The 16,910-nt window shown below is 41.7% G+C and overlaps 1 protein-coding gene across 1 annotated transcript in view; it reads right to left on the bottom strand.

Annotated features, from left to right (window-relative positions):
* Positions 1 to 13,170, bottom strand: part of LOC111954052 (tumor necrosis factor alpha-induced protein 2) — a 19,620-nt gene extending 6,450 nt beyond the window's left edge. Inside the window, exons 1-7 of the mRNA XM_070435732.1 lie at positions 12,581 to 13,170; positions 11,730 to 11,844; positions 11,305 to 11,427; positions 10,818 to 10,912; positions 8,491 to 8,583; positions 7,773 to 7,899; positions 732 to 857 (exon numbers count right to left, since the gene is read on the bottom strand). Of these exons, the coding sequence (XP_070291833.1) occupies positions 732 to 857; positions 7,773 to 7,899; positions 8,491 to 8,583; positions 10,818 to 10,912; positions 11,305 to 11,427; positions 11,730 to 11,844; positions 12,581 to 13,170 (1,269 nt within the window). The remainder of the gene's footprint in view (positions 1 to 731; positions 858 to 7,772; positions 7,900 to 8,490; positions 8,584 to 10,817; positions 10,913 to 11,304; positions 11,428 to 11,729; positions 11,845 to 12,580) is intronic.
* Between the last annotated feature and the right edge of the window lie 3,740 nt (positions 13,171 to 16,910).

The following is a 16,910-nucleotide window of genomic DNA, read 5'->3' as shown; positions in this document are numbered from 1 at the left end:
AAGGGTTTTTCTTTATTTTTTACTATTTTCTAATAGTGAAGACATCAAAACTATTACATAACACATATGGAATAATGTAGTAACCAAAAAAGTGTTAAACAAATCAAAATATATTTTATACTTGAGATCTTCAAGATAGCCACCCTTTGTCTTGATGACAGCTTTGAAATACAGAAAAACCCTGGAATGAAGTAGGTGTATCCAAACTCTTGACTGGTACTGTACGTCTCTAGCTTAATTGACATTTTGATGGGGATTTTTTGTATTATGTTACTCTAGGGGTTAATTTGTTGTTTAAATTCTTTATTCCTTTGTTATTCTTTATGCATCATAAACATTTGAAATAAAACAATTTTAGGATAAATGTTTTGAAGTGTGTGTTTGAGTTGGTTTTGTGTGTATAATGCTGTTACTTTCATGTGTTTGTGTACACACACGCTCAAGCTATATTAACTGCAATATGAGGTGTGTGTGTGTGTGCGTCTTCAGTGCTTACCGCTTCAGTAAAGTAGGTGTTCAGTTTGCTGCTGTCTTCAGCCAGATAATTTGGCTGCTGCCTCCTGCTGCTCCTTGTTCTTCAGCGTCATCTTCCTCTTCATCATCCTCTTCACATACTCCACCATCATCTCCATGTGGAGCCGGCCCAGCAGCTCCTACACACACACAAATGTCCCTATGTGTGTAATGTTACTATGTGTGTAAGGTCAATGTGTGTGTGAGTGTAACCTTACCTCCATACAGATGGGTTTGAGGTCTGTGAATTGCTGCATGTGTCTGTCCAGTGTCCCCAGAACTTCATCCAGTACCATCTGACCCCCAGTAAACCAGGCCTGCGTCCACAGCCTATGGTACTGCACCTGAGGAGACAGGAAGTCATGCAGAGGTCAATATCTGACCTTGAAGCAGTTGACACCAGTGGGTCAGAACATGGTCGGTGACACGGATGCGAAAACTTTGCAGGTGTACTGCCATAACAACTTCATATTAGTTCAAGTTAAAATCAGTTRCCTCTCTATTCCACTAATTTGTAAAAAATTAGAATAAAACAAATTTGTTTTATTAATAATATGCATCAACTGTTTCATCACAACTGAAGAGCAAAGTAAAAACATTTTGGAGAATAACAGACAATCTGTAACCCACAAAGATGGTCCAGGCCATGTGATTTGAGTGGTCACTTGGATGACCACATTGTACCATTATAACCTACAATCACACTTTGCACTTCAAATATTGTGGCCTTGATAATGATGGTCGGAAACCATTTAGGAGGGAATTCTCCTGAAGGCTTATATTTATTCTACTTACTTACTACCATTAGGTTAGATAAGAAGAACGAAGGTTCACAGAAAACAAATATAGCACCTCCAGCTCAATGCCTCTCCCCATGTGTGACCTACTTGTTGTGTGTCTGTACGGACACGTACAGTGCATTCCGAAAGTATTCAGAGCCCATTACTTTTTCCACATTTTGTTACGTTACAGCCTTATTGATTAAATAATGTATATGGTTGAAAGATAATGATTAAATAATTCCACTCTGAAACCTTATAACTGTATGAAATTGATTAGAATCATAAAATTATAATKTGATGATGTGTGTAGTTTTAGTCAGAATTAGGTTAAACACTGTATCTGTATAGTGGAAAAACACAGACTGTCTGAGCAAGGCGTAGCTCAGGATTTGAACTTGTTTGGGGGGGGGGCGAAGAAAGACGCCGAGAACAGTTAGACTGTGTTTGAACCAACCTGGCAGGAACTGAGAAAACTTATGAGGACAGGGAGGATTTCTCAAGGTTTCTCTAATCTCGGGGGGAATGGAATTGTCGGCAGGGTAGGCATACACAGTGGTGAGAACCATGAAGAAGAATAAAACTCACATACTGTTTGTGTGTATGTATGTGCGTAGGATATCTACTGTTTGTGTGGAAGTATGTGTGCACCTATAAAATGGATGTCTTTGTATTCTTGACTTTAGAGCGCTCTCATGAATAAACATTTGACTATTGTAGGCTGGGCCTCTGTCTGTTTTCATTTCAATCAGTATCTTATKAATTCTGGGTTGCAGACTGAGTAGTTAATTGAAGTTCAGTTTATGATCATTGAGAACATAATTCTCTTAACACTTATTCTAAAATGGATTCAATAATTTCCCCCCTCATCAATCTACACACAATTACCAATAATGACAAAGCAAAAACTGCTTAAATTGATCAAAATGTTTTTTTTCCTTTCAATCTACACACAATACCCCATATTGACAAAAAACGGAAATATCAAATTTACATAAGTATTCAGACCCTTTACTCAGCACTTTGTTGAAGCACATTTGGCAGCGATTACAGGCTCAAATCTTCTTCGGTATGACGCTACAAGCTTGGCACACCTGTATTTGGGGAAGTTTCTCACATATTTWTTTTTGTTGCTTTTTGCAGATCCTTTCAAGCGTCGCTGCACAGGTATTCTCAGGTCTTTCTAGAGATGTTCGATCGGGTTCAAGTCCGGGCTGTGGCTGGGAGACTCAAGGACATTCAGAGAATTGTCCCGAAGCCACTCCTGCGTTGTCTTGGCTGTGTGCTTAGGATCGTTGTCCTGTTGGATCCTGAATCTTCACCCAAGTTTGAGGTCCTGAGCGTTCTGGAGCAGGTTTTCATCAAGGATCTCTCTGTACTTTGCACCGTTCATCTTTCCCTCAATCCTGACTAGTCTCCCAGTCCCTGCCACTGAAAAACATCCCCACAACATGTTGCTGCCACCACCATGCTTCACCGTAGGGATGGTGCCAGGTTTCTTCCAGACGTGACGCTTGGCATTCAGGCCAAAGAGCTCAATCTTGGTTTCATCAGACCAGAGAATCTTGTTTCTCATGGTCTGAGAGTCTTTAGGTGCCTCCAAGAGGGCTGTCATGTGCCTTTTACTGAGGAGTGGCTTCCGTCTGGTTGGTGTGGAGTGCTGCAGAGATGGTTATCCTTCTGGAAGATTCTCCCATCTCCACAGAGGAACTCTGGAGCTCTGTCAGAGTGACCATTCTGACTTTGGTCATCTCCCTGACCAAGGCCCTTCTCCCCGATTGCTCAGTTTGGCCGGGCGGCCAGCTCTAGGAGGATTCTTGGTGGTTCTAAACTTCTTCCATTTAAGAATGATGGAGGCCAATGTGTTCTTGGGGACCTTCAATGCTGCAGAAATGTGTTGGTACCCTTCCCCAGATCTGTGCCTTGACACAATCCTGTCTCGGAGCTCTACAGATAATTCCTTTGACCTCGTGGCTTGGTTTTTGGACTGTCAACTGTGGGACCTCATATAGACATTTGTGTGCCTTTCCAAATCATGTCCAATCAATTTAATTTACCACAGGTGGACTCCAATTAAGTTMTAGAAACATCTCAAGGATGATCAATGGAAACAGGATGCACCTGAGCTCAATCTCGAGTCTCATAGCAAAGGTTCTGAAAACTTATAAATAAGGTATGTCAGTTTTTTTATAAATTTGCACACATTTTCGCTTATTCACAAAGGGGTATTGTGTGTAGATTAATGAGGGAAACATGTAATTTAATCCATTTTAGAATAAGGCTGTAACGTAACAAAGTGCAGAAAAAGACAAGAGCCCTGAATACTTTCCGAATGCACTGTACGTGTAACTGACAGATACATTTAAAAACATGAACATGTAGTGTGTGTATGTAAATTGTAAAGTATTTTGTCTGCAATGCATTTTTCATTATATGTCGGACCCCAGTAAGACTAGCTGTCGCCGTTGGCGTCGGCTAATAGGGACCCTAATGAGTCAAAATGAAACCAATCAAAGGTAATGGAAACATTCCAGTGATCTGACTCCAAATAGCTGTTTTGTTGTTTTCCTCTTCTTAAACAGATAACTAGCTGTTATAAAGGCAAATTCTATTTTCTTCCATTTCGTTTCAATGTTGTTGTATTTTTGGCAAGTTGTTGGTATTATAATATGTCCTTTTTTWAAATATATATAAAGTACAATTCTGCACATTCAATAATACCTCATTTAAACGCAACTTTACGTTAAGGACATATGACATACTTATTCTTATTCTAAAATTAATTCATAAAGAAAATCCTCATCAATCTACACACAATACCCCACAATGAKAAAGTGAAAATAGGTTTTAAACATTTTTGCAAATGTATTAAKAATTAAAAACTGAAATACCTTATTTACATAAGTATTGAGACCTTTTGCTATGAGATTCAAAATTGAGCTCAGGTGCATCTTGTTCCCCTTGATCATCCTTGAGATGTATCTAAAACTTGATTGGATGGCGCCGACAGATATGGCAGCTCTGCTTCTAGCTCCTAAGCAACTTTGCAGTATTTCGTTTTTTTGTGTGATATTTATTACATTATTAGCCCAGAATTTTTTTTGTGTTACAGCCGGAAAGAACTTTTGGATATCCGAGTGGCGGCAACTCCTCAGCATTACGACCTAGAATACGACTTTCCCGAATTGGATCCTTTGTTCATACCCCCCAGGGCAATTAAACTTATTCCAGAGGCAGCTCCGAAACAGCACCAGCAGAGAAGAGGTATTCAGAGTGGATTTCTAGTCTGACTCAGGAGACGTGCACACCATCCACCGCTTCTGAGTATATTACTCGCTAATGTTCAGTCTCTGGCTAATAAAGTAGACGAGCTCAGGGCGAGGATCTCCTTCCAGAGAGACATCAGGGATTGTAACATACTCTGTTTCACAGAGACATGGCTCTCTCATAATATTCTATCCCCGTCCATACAGCCCGCTGGGTTCTCAGTACATTGTGCAGACAGGAATAAAGAACTCTCCGGGAAGAAGAAAGGTGGGGGTGTATGTTTCATGATTAACTACTCATGGTGTAAATGTGATAAAATWCAGAAACTCAYGTCCTTTTCTTCACCCGACCTAGAATACCTCACAATCAAATGCCAACCGTATTACCTCCCAAGAGAATTCTCTTCGGTTATAGTCACAGCCGTGTATATTCCCCCCTCAAGCCGATACCATGACGGCCCTCAAAGAACTACACTGGACTTTATGCAAACTGGAAACCACATCCRGAGGCCGCATTTATTGTCGCTGGGGATTTTAACAAAGCAAATTTGAGGAAAACGCTACTGAAGTTCTACCAACACATTGACTGTAGTACTCGCTCTGGAAAAACATTGGACCACTGCTACTCAACTTTTTGAAATGCCTACAAGGCCTACTAATCTGATCACAACTCTATTTTGCTCCTCCATTCCTATAGGCAGAAACTCAAACAGGAAGTACCCGTGCTAAGGTCAATTCAACGCTGGTCTGACCAATTGAAATCCATGCTTCAAAATTGTTTTGATCACGCGGACTGSGATATGTTCCYGGTAGCCTCTGAGAATAACATTGATGAATACACGTATACGGTGAGTGAGTTCATCAGGAAGTGTATAGGAGCTGTTGTACCGACTGTGACTATTAAAACCTACCCAAACCGGAAACCGTGGATAGATAGCAAAACTGAAAAACTAGCAAAACTGAAAGTGCGAACCACCGCATTTAACCATGGTAAGGTGACTGGGAATACGGCCGAAAACAAACAGTGTAGTTATTCCCTCCGCCAAACAGGCAAAACGTCAGTACAGACAAAGTGGAGCCGCAAAAGTGGAGCCGCAATTCAACYGCTCAGACTACAGACAATCACGGACTACAAAGGGAAAACCAATCACGCCGCGGACACTGATMTCTTGCTTCCGGACAAGCGAAACACCTTCCTCGCCTGCTTTGACGATAACACAGTGCCACCGACTCGACCCGCTACCAAGGACTYTGGGCTCTCCTTCTCCGTGGTCGACGTGAATAAGCCATTTAAGCGTYTTAACCCTCGCAAGGCTGCCAGCCCAGACGGCATCCCAAGCCGCATCCTCAGAGCAGACCAGCTGGCTGGAGTGTTTACAGTGTTTATTCAATCTCTTCCTATCCCAGTCTGCTGGCCCCACTTGTACCCAAGAAAGCCAAGGTAACTGAACTAAATTACTATTGCCCTGTAGCACTCACTTCCGTCATCATGAAGTGCTTTGAGAGGCTAGTTAAGGATCATATCACCTCTACCTTACCTGACACCCTACACCCACTTCAATTTGCTTATCGCCCCAATAGATCCACAGACAATGCAATCGCCATCACACTGCACACCACTCTATCCCATCTGGACAAGAGGAATGCCTATGTAAGAATGTTGTTCATTGACTATAGCTCAGTATTCAACACTATTGTACCCTTCAAGCTCYTCATTAAGCTCGGGGCCCTGGCTTTGAACCCAACCCTTTGCAACTGGGTCCTGACGGGCAACCCCCAGCTGGTGAAGGTAGGAAACAACACCTCTACTTCGRTGATCCTCAACACAGTGCGTGATCAGCACCCTCCTGTACTCCCTGTTCACCCATGACTGCATGGCCACGCACGCCTCCAACTCAATCATCAAGTTTGCAGACGACAGAACAGTAGTAGGCCTGATTACCAACAATGATGAGACAGCCTACAGAGAGGAGGTAAGGGCCCTGGGAGAGTGGTGCCAGGAAAATAACCTCTCACTCAACAAAACAAAGGAGCTGATCATGGACTTCAGGAAACACTAGAGGAAGCACGCCCCGATCCACATTGACGGGACCGCAGTGGAGAAGGTGGAAAGCTTCAAGTTCCTCGGCGTACACATCACTGACGATCTAAGCTCGCTGAGCTATAGCCCATAGACTTTTCAATCAACATGGGTATTTGGGTTTTATGCAAAGGTCAAAAGGAGCGCAGTTCAACGAACCACCTCTGCAACACACACACTCTCGTATTGATTGTAGGATATGCTATCAGTTTGCCCACAGTGGAATCGGCCTTGATGTCAAAACAGAGTTTGTTTTCCGGTCATGAGGGGATAGCGGATAAAATAAACTGGATTGATTGACGAGTCCAAAACCAAAAGGAAACTACATTGGAACTATTACACGTGCGGAAATAAATCCGTAGAGCTCCGAGACATAATGGTGTCGAGGCACAGATCTGGGGAAGGGTACCAAAAACATTTCTGCAGCATTGAAAGTCCCCAAGAACACAATGACCTCATTCATCTTAAATGGAACAAGTTTTGAACCACCAAGAATCTTCCTAGAGCTGGCCGCCCGGCCAAACTGAGCAATCGGGGGAGAAGGGCCATGGTCAGGGAGCTGACCAAGAACCCGACAGTTACTCTGACAGAGCGCCAGAGTTGCTATGTGGAGATGTGAGAATCTTCCAGAAGGATAACCATCTCTGCAGCACTCCCACCGATCWGGCCTTCATGGTAGAGTGACCAGACAAAGACACTTCTCAGTAGTTTGCCAAAAGGCGCCTAAAGGACTCAGACCATGAGAAGCAAGATTATCTGGTCTGATGAAACCAAGATTGAACTCTTTGGCCTGAATGCCAAGCATCACATCTGGAGGAAACCTGGCACCATCCCTACAGTGACGCATGGTGGTGGCAGCGGCATCATGCTGTGGGGATGTTTTTCAGCGGCAGGGACTGGGAGACTAGTCAGGATCGAGGGAAAGACTAACAGAGCAAAGTACTTRGGTGGCTTCGGGACAAGTCTCTCAAGTAACTCGTGGGTAAGGCAAAATCATCTAATTTGAGAAAGGTTGTCTGGGATTTTGAAATAGATGCCAAAAGTCAACCGAATTAACGGAGCAAACGTAGCATTGTACATTGGACTATTGCTAGACTATTATGTTTGGTGTCTCTGCTGTCACATGTAGCCTACCCTGAGCTCCTCATGTATGGGGCCGGTGAAGTATCCGTAGCCACAGTCTCTCAGGTCTGCCAATGTGGACATACAGCTTGTCTTGGTCTCTTCTGGGATTGACTCCTCTCTTCTCACTATGAAGTCTCTGTAAAGGAGGATTCAATGTCATGACATCAATGTTGGATTTATGAAGTRAAATAAGAGGTTGGGAGGATTGGAGGGATAGAATGACAATGGCAGTTCAAAGGTCCTTTCAAATATCGAGCTGACAAGGTCAAAATCTGTCGTTCTACCCCTGAGCAAGGCAGAAATGTTCCCCCGGGTGCCAATGACGTGGATGTCGATTAAGGCAGCCCCTCGCAGCTCTCTGATTCAGAGGGGTTGGGTTAAATGCGGAAGACATATTTTCAGTTGAATGTATTCAGTTACAACTGACCTTTCCCTTTCCTGGTGTGTCTAAAAGTAGGTAGATAAGTAGAACAAATGATACAACTTTAGATTATGAGACTGCATGCATGTATATCAAGACTGTTTCATGACCTTGGGGATTAGTAGAAACAAAAAGCATTTATGAAATTCTTATTTAGTGCTTATGAATGCTTTATGTAAGGATTATACATGTGTTATGAAGCTCATGTGTAGCTAGCTACCCTTCAAATACCAAGCAAATTAACACAGAAAATGTGATTTCATGAAACAAATGACTTGGTGAAATGAACAACAGTTGTTGGCCTACCTGAATTGTTCAATGTTAACCAGGTTAGCTTTCACGACTGCCTGAGTGTTCTCCCGTCTTCCCTTCACAAATTCTTCAAGAGATCTCTTATAGCTGCAAATATACATTGTACAAAATGTCATCATGTATCTCCAGGTTCTTTTTCATTATGTCAGTAAAATGTTGAATAATAACACTGCAGTACATATTCCTCAMTTATGCAACAGGTGGGTCTAATCCTGAATGCTAATGGGTTAAAACTGCATTTCAGACGGTGTATATTCCACAAATTACCACCAGTGAAATCTATGACTTTAAAATGCCTATTTACTCTGTTCCATCTGACTGCGCAATCCACTGTCTCATCAGCCCAGCCAAGCAAATAAAAAGCAGACATTATGTCACATCTCTTTTTAGACTAACATTTCGTTTTCAACAGCGGAGATTTGTATAAACCTTGCTGTCTGTCTCGCCGACATTTGAAAAATTGTTTCAATATTCAAATTCGATCTCCAGCTGTCCCATAGTAATGAACGAGTCAGAACGAGACAGACAGGCAGGKAGCGTTTCTTAGCCAGTCGAAATTATGTATCAGATGGCATCATTTTTAAAGATATATACAAAGAAATGTCAATTGAAAAAAGGTAAAACGAAACGAAGTGCAGCTAGTTTGCTGTCTTTCCAGCTTCAGTTGGAAGTGATTGTGTTAGCTGCGTTGTTGGCTAGCTCCTCTGAACAACAGTGTCCTGACGAGTGAACACATTTTTTATGCCAGCCGAAATCGCGCCTCATTAGCTAATTGTTATGGATGTATCCAAATAAATGTCACTAGAAAACAGCTTAGACAAATGCAAATATAGATACTTTGCTGTTACTCTGGCTTTTTGACGTGACTGTAAGTTAGCTGTAGTTGACTAGCTAGCAAGCAAGGGATAAGAACATTGCCAGCCAGTATGGCAATGGAACATTTAGAATGAGCAACTGGGTCGCGTCCATAGATACAGAACAAAAAGACTGAACAACTGGGTTGCGTCTCTGGCAACCGAACTGATAGAATGAACGTCCAGCCGGCTTGGGTAGCAACCCTAGATTTGTTTTGGGACTATATCTTGTGGAAGGATGAAATAGTATGAATAAATTAATAAAAATAAAGTTATTTGAATATGTTGGTAACCCGTTGTATAAAAGTGATAATGCCCTCGAAGCCGACATTGTCTCAGGCCTAAAAACACCCTTGTCAATATATCCTCCAAACACTGGCTTCTCATATGGAACGCCGTTTGGGTCTTTGCGTGTCAAAAACAATACATGTCAAATAACACTATTTGACGCGTCAAATACGTTTATAATTTGACATGTCAAATAACACAATTCTATTATAGAATACTGTGTGTGCTGAACGTTCACGTGCAAGCCAAGCTCCACCACTACTATAGAATACTGTGTGTGCTGAACGTTCACGTGCAAGCCAAGCTCCACCACTACGACAGTAGCACTGTCAAAGCTGTACAAAACATAAAAGTCTGCAAACAAGCACACAGTGTGACATACCTACCACGAACGATGAGGTTACAATACCGTGTTGGTAATAAGGCATTATTTTTTCAACCGAATGGGYAAAACGTCTGTGTGAGCATTTMAAATAAGATCAGGATCAAACTGATCAGGATCAAACTGATTTTGCTTATATCTTTGATACAGATGTTATTAGCAACTTCTGCGGTAGCTAGCTTGACTGGTTTGACATGTCAAATATTGTTATTTGACGTGTATATTTTTTGACATGCAAAGACCCAAAACGGCATTCCATATTCTCTGACATTATCACTTAATTGTAGCATACATAACCATTATAAACTAAACAAGGTCAAAGACAGTCTGCAACAAGACAGTGTAGATAGAACACCAAGGTTGAATTACCAACTTTTTCCAGGAAAAAGGTCATGTAGAATTATGCTATTTGTCTGTGTGGCCGTGAAACCAGAACACAGTAAGCTAATTGAATGGCTTTGAGCATGATGCTGGATATCAACGTGCATGTTCATCAGTAAAATATTAGATTGGACAGGCCTAAGCCAAACCATTCAAACTTAATGGAAAAAGTTATTTGTTTTTCAAAAGAAACTTGGTGATTAAGTTCAGAAGAACAATGGAAAAGTAAATGTTCAAATACGACAGGATATGTTCATTAAGGCACATAACCAAAATGTTTTGCAATGGAAAAGGAAAATCAGTGTTACTTATTGGACAAGTCCAGGTAGTCTCTCTCTGTTTCAGTCTGTTTRKMTCCATTTGGTGCGTAAGGAYCACYACCCAGTGGRCAGAGCWATAAGYAATGGGTACACTACCTTATCAYGAAGCTGTCCAGCTGACGCAGGATTCTCTGGGCTTTAGCCTCACTGCCCAGAATAGTCCTGGCCTCTCTCATGGCCCCATCAACAGCCTAGTAAACAGAACAACATACAGTATTAGCACATACAACCTGACCCTGTACAGTCAACATAGCTTAGAGCAGGGATGGGATTAATTCCATGTCAACTCAATTCAGTGTAGAAACGTATGAAATTCAGTGCATTTATTAAATACTTCTGATTTGTGGTGCTCATTGTTTTGAAAATATCAGACAAACTTTGGTTTTGGAGGGTAATGTCAGTTTAAATAGAATTTTGTCAAGGTGACATGTTAATATGAAGCTTGTATAAAACCATGCGGGAGAAAAAGCTACTTCATATCTGTAGTATGAAAACAAAGAAGAACATGTTCAGGTRAAAGACAGAGTAGGGCTGAACGCAGAAAAGTACTAGAAGAAGTAGTAGTAATCCAATAGGTTTCAACCTGTATGATGTCAATGGCCAGAGGACAGAAGCAGTACCCGTCAATGAGTTCTGGACTCTTTCCACTGAGCCAACCCTCCTCCTCCTTACTGAGAGCATTGGAGAACCAGGTCCTGAGTTMACTCTGAAAACAACATAGCACAGGTCCTCACGAGTCTGTAAGCTTGACACTATAGTTCTGAAATATATTGTATACAACATTATAAAATAATACATTATTTCCAATTATAAAGCACTCTGAAAGTAACCTGGTCCCAGATATGTTTGTACTATCTTGCCAAACCCTATGGTCATTAACACACCATAGGAGTTGACAAGACAGCACAAACAGATCTGGGACCAGGCTACTCTGAAAGGATGGTCTAGAAGTCTACAATTGGATTTAGCCTGTTCATTAGATTTAGCTGTTTCTGGCATCCTGTTTACCTCTTTTTGTAGTAMATACTGCTCRTCCAATGTTGTGAGATCCTTCTCAGATAAAAGAGRTCCCAAAGACTCCATGTTGATGTGCCCCTCAAGGTCTTTGTGTTTTAAGATGTCACTGAAACAGATATAAAAAGGGTATAACATGTTGTAAATGACCTCATGTCATTGATAGAAACCATACGAGACATCTCAGAAACACTCAAAGACTGTACAAGGCAGGAGGATAATGTAGAAAAACTTCAGCTACGCAAAATATGCAGCATTTTAGTTTGCAGACAATTTAGAAAAAGGGGAACTAGCCTTTTTTTCAGGATGTTCAGGATMTTATTTTAAATGGTTCCTCACCKTGKAAATAGTGAGCATCTTAGCATCTGCCACAAACAGTAGTGGCTTCCCACTGGGCACAGACGTTAGATCAACATCTGGTTTGATTTACATTTGGTTGAGTTGTCAACTACCGTCAATTCAATGTGAAATCAACCAAAAATGTCACTCTGTAATTGGATTTTGTATAAATTTGGGTGAAAACGAAATCCCATTAAGTTGAAGACTTTTTAGAAATCCAAATAGTTTTCCACGTTGATTCAACCAGTGTTTGCCCAGTGGGATGGTTCCAGCCARTACAAACTTCAGCTAACTTTAGCCACRYCTAGCTAACAATCAATGGAAGTGATAGGGGAAAGTGTGCAATGTTCTAAATGTAATGGCCCAATCAACTCAAATCAACTACATATGACATCACTTAAATGTGATTTGAACATTTAAAAAATAAAATTGCCCCTATCACTTCCACTGATTGTTAACAAGCCCTTCAAGAATCCAGGGCAACTGCCCTCCCATTTCCCACTTACTTTGGATAGTAATTATTCACCCAGCAGAGGAGGTAGTTACAGTCATCCACATCGAGCCCAGAGCGGGCCAGTTCCGTTAACCTTGCTGAGAACTTCTGATGGTAAAGTCTCACGTACAAGTTGCACACGTCAAAGTCTYGGGGGTAGCAGTCCCTRARYTCKCTMGCKARCCTGAGAACGTCCTCCTTCAGACACTTGCCCATCCTACATACCTCCCTTTTCATGGACGTTGACAGGCTGTCCACACTGCTAACGRTAATATTGTCCTCCTCCACTGCCGCATTCCTCATTCGAGATTCCACCATTTTTTCAAGCAGGGTGTCGTGGGTGCGCCGGGACTGGTGTGGKCGCCACACGGGGGCCTCGCTGCTGCCCTCGGGCCGCCCTTCCCATTGCTGGTCCTTCTCTTCCAGCAGCGTTATGGTTTCCACCGCACTCCGAAGTATCTCTAGGTGTTCWCCTGAGGGTGTGGAACTAAAGGTGGTGTGAACTGCCATCCATAAGTGGAGCAGCAGGGTTTCATAGTCTTTTTGGAGCGTGTCTTTATCGTCCTCGTTGCAAACCTGAACCACAACCCCTCTATCCGTCATGGTTTCTCTGGCCAAAGAGCTTGTCCTCTCGCAAGAGCAACTGCTGGCATGCTCCACCAAGAGATTTTTCCTTCAGGTTCTCCATAAAGTCCAAACCACATCTGAAAAAAAAAACAAGTAGAATTCAGGTGAATGTTTATGACAATCACAGACCACCAAGTATTGATTGAATAGTTTGAATAGTTATGATTGAATAGATTGAATAGTTATTTTATGATTGAATAGTTATTTTAGTGCAGTCTGTACGTGACACACACTCACATATATATATATACAGTGGGGAGAACAAGTATTTGATACACTGCCGATTTTGCAGGTTTTCCTACTTACAAAGCATGTAGAGGTCTGTAATTTTTTAATCATAGGTACACTTCAACTGTGAGAGACGGAATCTAAAACAAAAATCCAAGAAAATCACATTGATGATTTTTAAAGTAATTAATTAGCATTTTATTGCATGACATAAGTATTGATCACCTACCAACCAGTAAGAATTCTGGCTCTCACAGACCTGTTAGTTTTTTCTTTAAGAAGCCCTCTGTTCTCCACTCATTACCTGTATTAAACTGCACCTGTTTGAACTCGTTACCTGTATAAAAAGACACCTGTCCACACACTCAATCAACAGACTCCAACCTCTCCATGGCCAAGACCAGAGAGCTGTGTAAGGACATCAGGGATAAAATTGTAGACCTGCACAAGGCTGGGATGGGCTACAGGACAATAGGCAAGCAGCTTGGTAAGAAGGCAACAACTGTTGGCGCAATTATTAGAAAATGGAAGAAGTTCAAGATGACGGTCAATCACCTCGGTCTGGGGCTCCATGCAGGATCTCACCTCGTGGGGCATCAATGATCATGAGGAATGTGAGGGATCAGCCCAGAACTACACGGCAGGACCTGGTCAATGACCTGAAGAGAGCTGGACCACAGTCTCAAAGAAAACCATTAGTAACAACTATCCGTCATGGATTAAAATCCTGCAGCGCACGCAAGGTCCCCCTGCTAAGCCAGCGCATGTCCAGGCCCGTCTGAAGTTTGCAATGACCATCTGGATGATCCACGAGGAGGAATGGAGAAGGTCATGTGGTCTGATGAGACAAAAATAGAGCTTTTTGGTCTAAACTCCACTCGCCGTGTTTGGGAGGAAGAAGAAGGATGAGTACAACCCCAAGAACACCATCCCAACCGTGAAGCATGGAGGTGGAAACATCATTCTTTGGGGATGGCTTTTCTGCAAAGGGGACAGGACGACTGCACCGATTGAGGGGAGGATGGATGGGGCCATGTATCGCGAGATCTTGGCCAACAACCTCCTTCCCTCAGTAAGAGCATTGAAGATGGGTCCGTGGCTGGGTCTTCCAGCATGACAACGCCCGAAACACAACAGCCAGGGCAACTAAGGAGTGGCTCCTTAAGAAGCATCTCAGGTCCTGGAGTGGCCTAGCCAGTCTCCAGACCTGAACCAATAGAAAATATTGAAGGGAGCTGAAAGTCCGTATTGCCCAGCGACAGCCCCCGAAACCTGAAGGATCTGGAAAGTCTGTTATGGAGGAGTGGGGCCAAAACCCTGCTGCAGTGTGTGCAAACCTGGTCAAGAACTACAGGAAACATATGATCTCTTTAATTGCAAAAAACAAAGGTTCTGTACCAAAATATTAAAGTTCTGCTTTTCTGTGTATCAAATACTTATGTCATGCAATAAAATGCAATATTAATTACTTAAAAATCATACAATGTGATTTTCTGGATTTTTGTTTTTATATTCCGTCTCTCACAGTTGAAGTGTACCTATGATAAAAATTAACAGACCTCTAAATGCTTTGTAAGTAGGAAACCTGCCAAATCGGCAGTGTATCAATTACTTGTTCTCTCCCACTGTATAATTAATTGTGGCATAATGTTCTTCATGGTGAAAGAAAAATATAAATGACTGAATTCTTTCATTTCTTAAGGATGATAAATATGACAAATACTAATTGAGCTAGTAGGCTAGTACTTCATACAGGCTACTTCATAGTATATGTTATCATATCTGGCAAAAGTTTGAACACACCTACTCATTCAAGGGTTTTTCTTTATTTTTACTATTTTCTACATTGTAGAATAGTGAAGACATCAAAACTATGAAATAACACATATGGAATCATGTAGTTACCAATGTTACAATGTTCAACAAATCTAAATATATTTTAGATTTTAGATTCTTCAAAGTAGCCACCCTTGCCTTGATGACAGCTTTGCACACTCTTGGCATTCTCTCAACCCGCTTTATAGGAATGCTTTCCCAACAGTCTTGAAGGAGTTCTCACATATGCTGAGTACTTTTTGACTGCCTTTCCTTCACTCTGCGTTCCAACTCATCCAAACCATCTCAGTTGGGTTGAGGTCGGGTGATTGCGGAGGCCAGGTCATCTGATGCAGCACTCCGTCACTCTCCTTCTTGGTCAAATAGCCTTACACAGCCTGAAGGTGTGTTAGGTCATTACCTGTTGAAACAAAATGATAGTCCCACTAAGCGCAAACCAGATGGGATGGCGTATCGCTGCAGAATGCTTTGATAGCCATACTGGTTAAGTGTGCCTTGAATTCTAAAATAATCACTGACAGCAAAGCACCCCACACCATCACACCTCCTCCTCCATGCTTCACGGTGAGAAACCACACATGCAGAGGTCATCTGTTCACACACTGCGTCTCACAAAGATGTGCCGGTTGGAACCAAAAATCTAACATTTGGACTCATCAGACCAAAGGACACATTTCCACCAGTCTAATGTCCATTGCTCTTGTTTCTTGGCCCAGACAAGTCTCTTCTTCTTATTGATGTCTTAGTAGTGGTTTCTTTGCAGTAATTTGACCATGAAAGCTTGATTCAATGCAGTCTCCTCTGAACAGTTGATGTTGAGAGATGTGTCTGTTACTTGAACTCTGTGAAGCCATTTATTTGGGCTGCAATTTCTGAGGCTGGTAACTCTAATGAACTTATCCACTGCAGCAGAGGTAACTTTTGGGTCTTCCTTTCCTGTGGCGGTCCTCATGAGAGCCAGTTTCATCACAGCGCTTGATGTTTTTGTGACTGGCACTTGAAGAATCTTTCAAAGTTCTTGACATTTTCCGGATTGACTGACCTTCATGTCTTAAAGTAATGACTGTTTTTTCTCTTTGCTTAAAGCAGTTCTTGCCATAATATGGACTTGGTCTTTTACCAAATAGGCTATCTTCTGTATACCACCCATATCTTGTCACAAACACAACTGACTGTCTCAAACGCATTACGAAGGAAAGAAATCCCAAATATGAACTTTTAACAAGGCACACCTGCTAATTGACAATGCATCCAGTGACTACCTCATGAAGTTGGTTTGAGAGAATGCCAAGAGTGTGCAAAGCTGTCATCAAGGCAAAGGGTGGCTACTTTGAAGAATCTAAAAATATAAAGTATAATTTGATTTGTTTAACACTTTTTAGTTATACATGATTCCATATGTGTTATTTTATAGTTTTGATGTCTTCACTATTATTCCACAATGTAGAAAATAATAAAAATTAAGAAAAACCCTTGAATAAGTAGGTGTGTCCAAAACATTGGATTAAACCTTAAAGTAGGTTTAAGCCATATAAATTATGCACACATCTGACATCAGAGAGAACGCCGAATATAACCTTCTGACCACTTAATACTGTAGCTAATATATACCTGTTTGAGGGGGATTGCTCTCCGCTATGGGTTTGGGGTCT

This window comes from Salvelinus sp. IW2-2015, linkage group LG28 (assembly GCF_002910315.2).
Source record: "Salvelinus sp. IW2-2015 linkage group LG28, ASM291031v2, whole genome shotgun sequence".
NCBI lineage: Eukaryota > Metazoa > Chordata > Actinopteri > Salmoniformes > Salmonidae > Salvelinus > Salvelinus sp. IW2-2015.
This window is presented reverse-complemented; position numbering and strand designations above follow the sequence as displayed.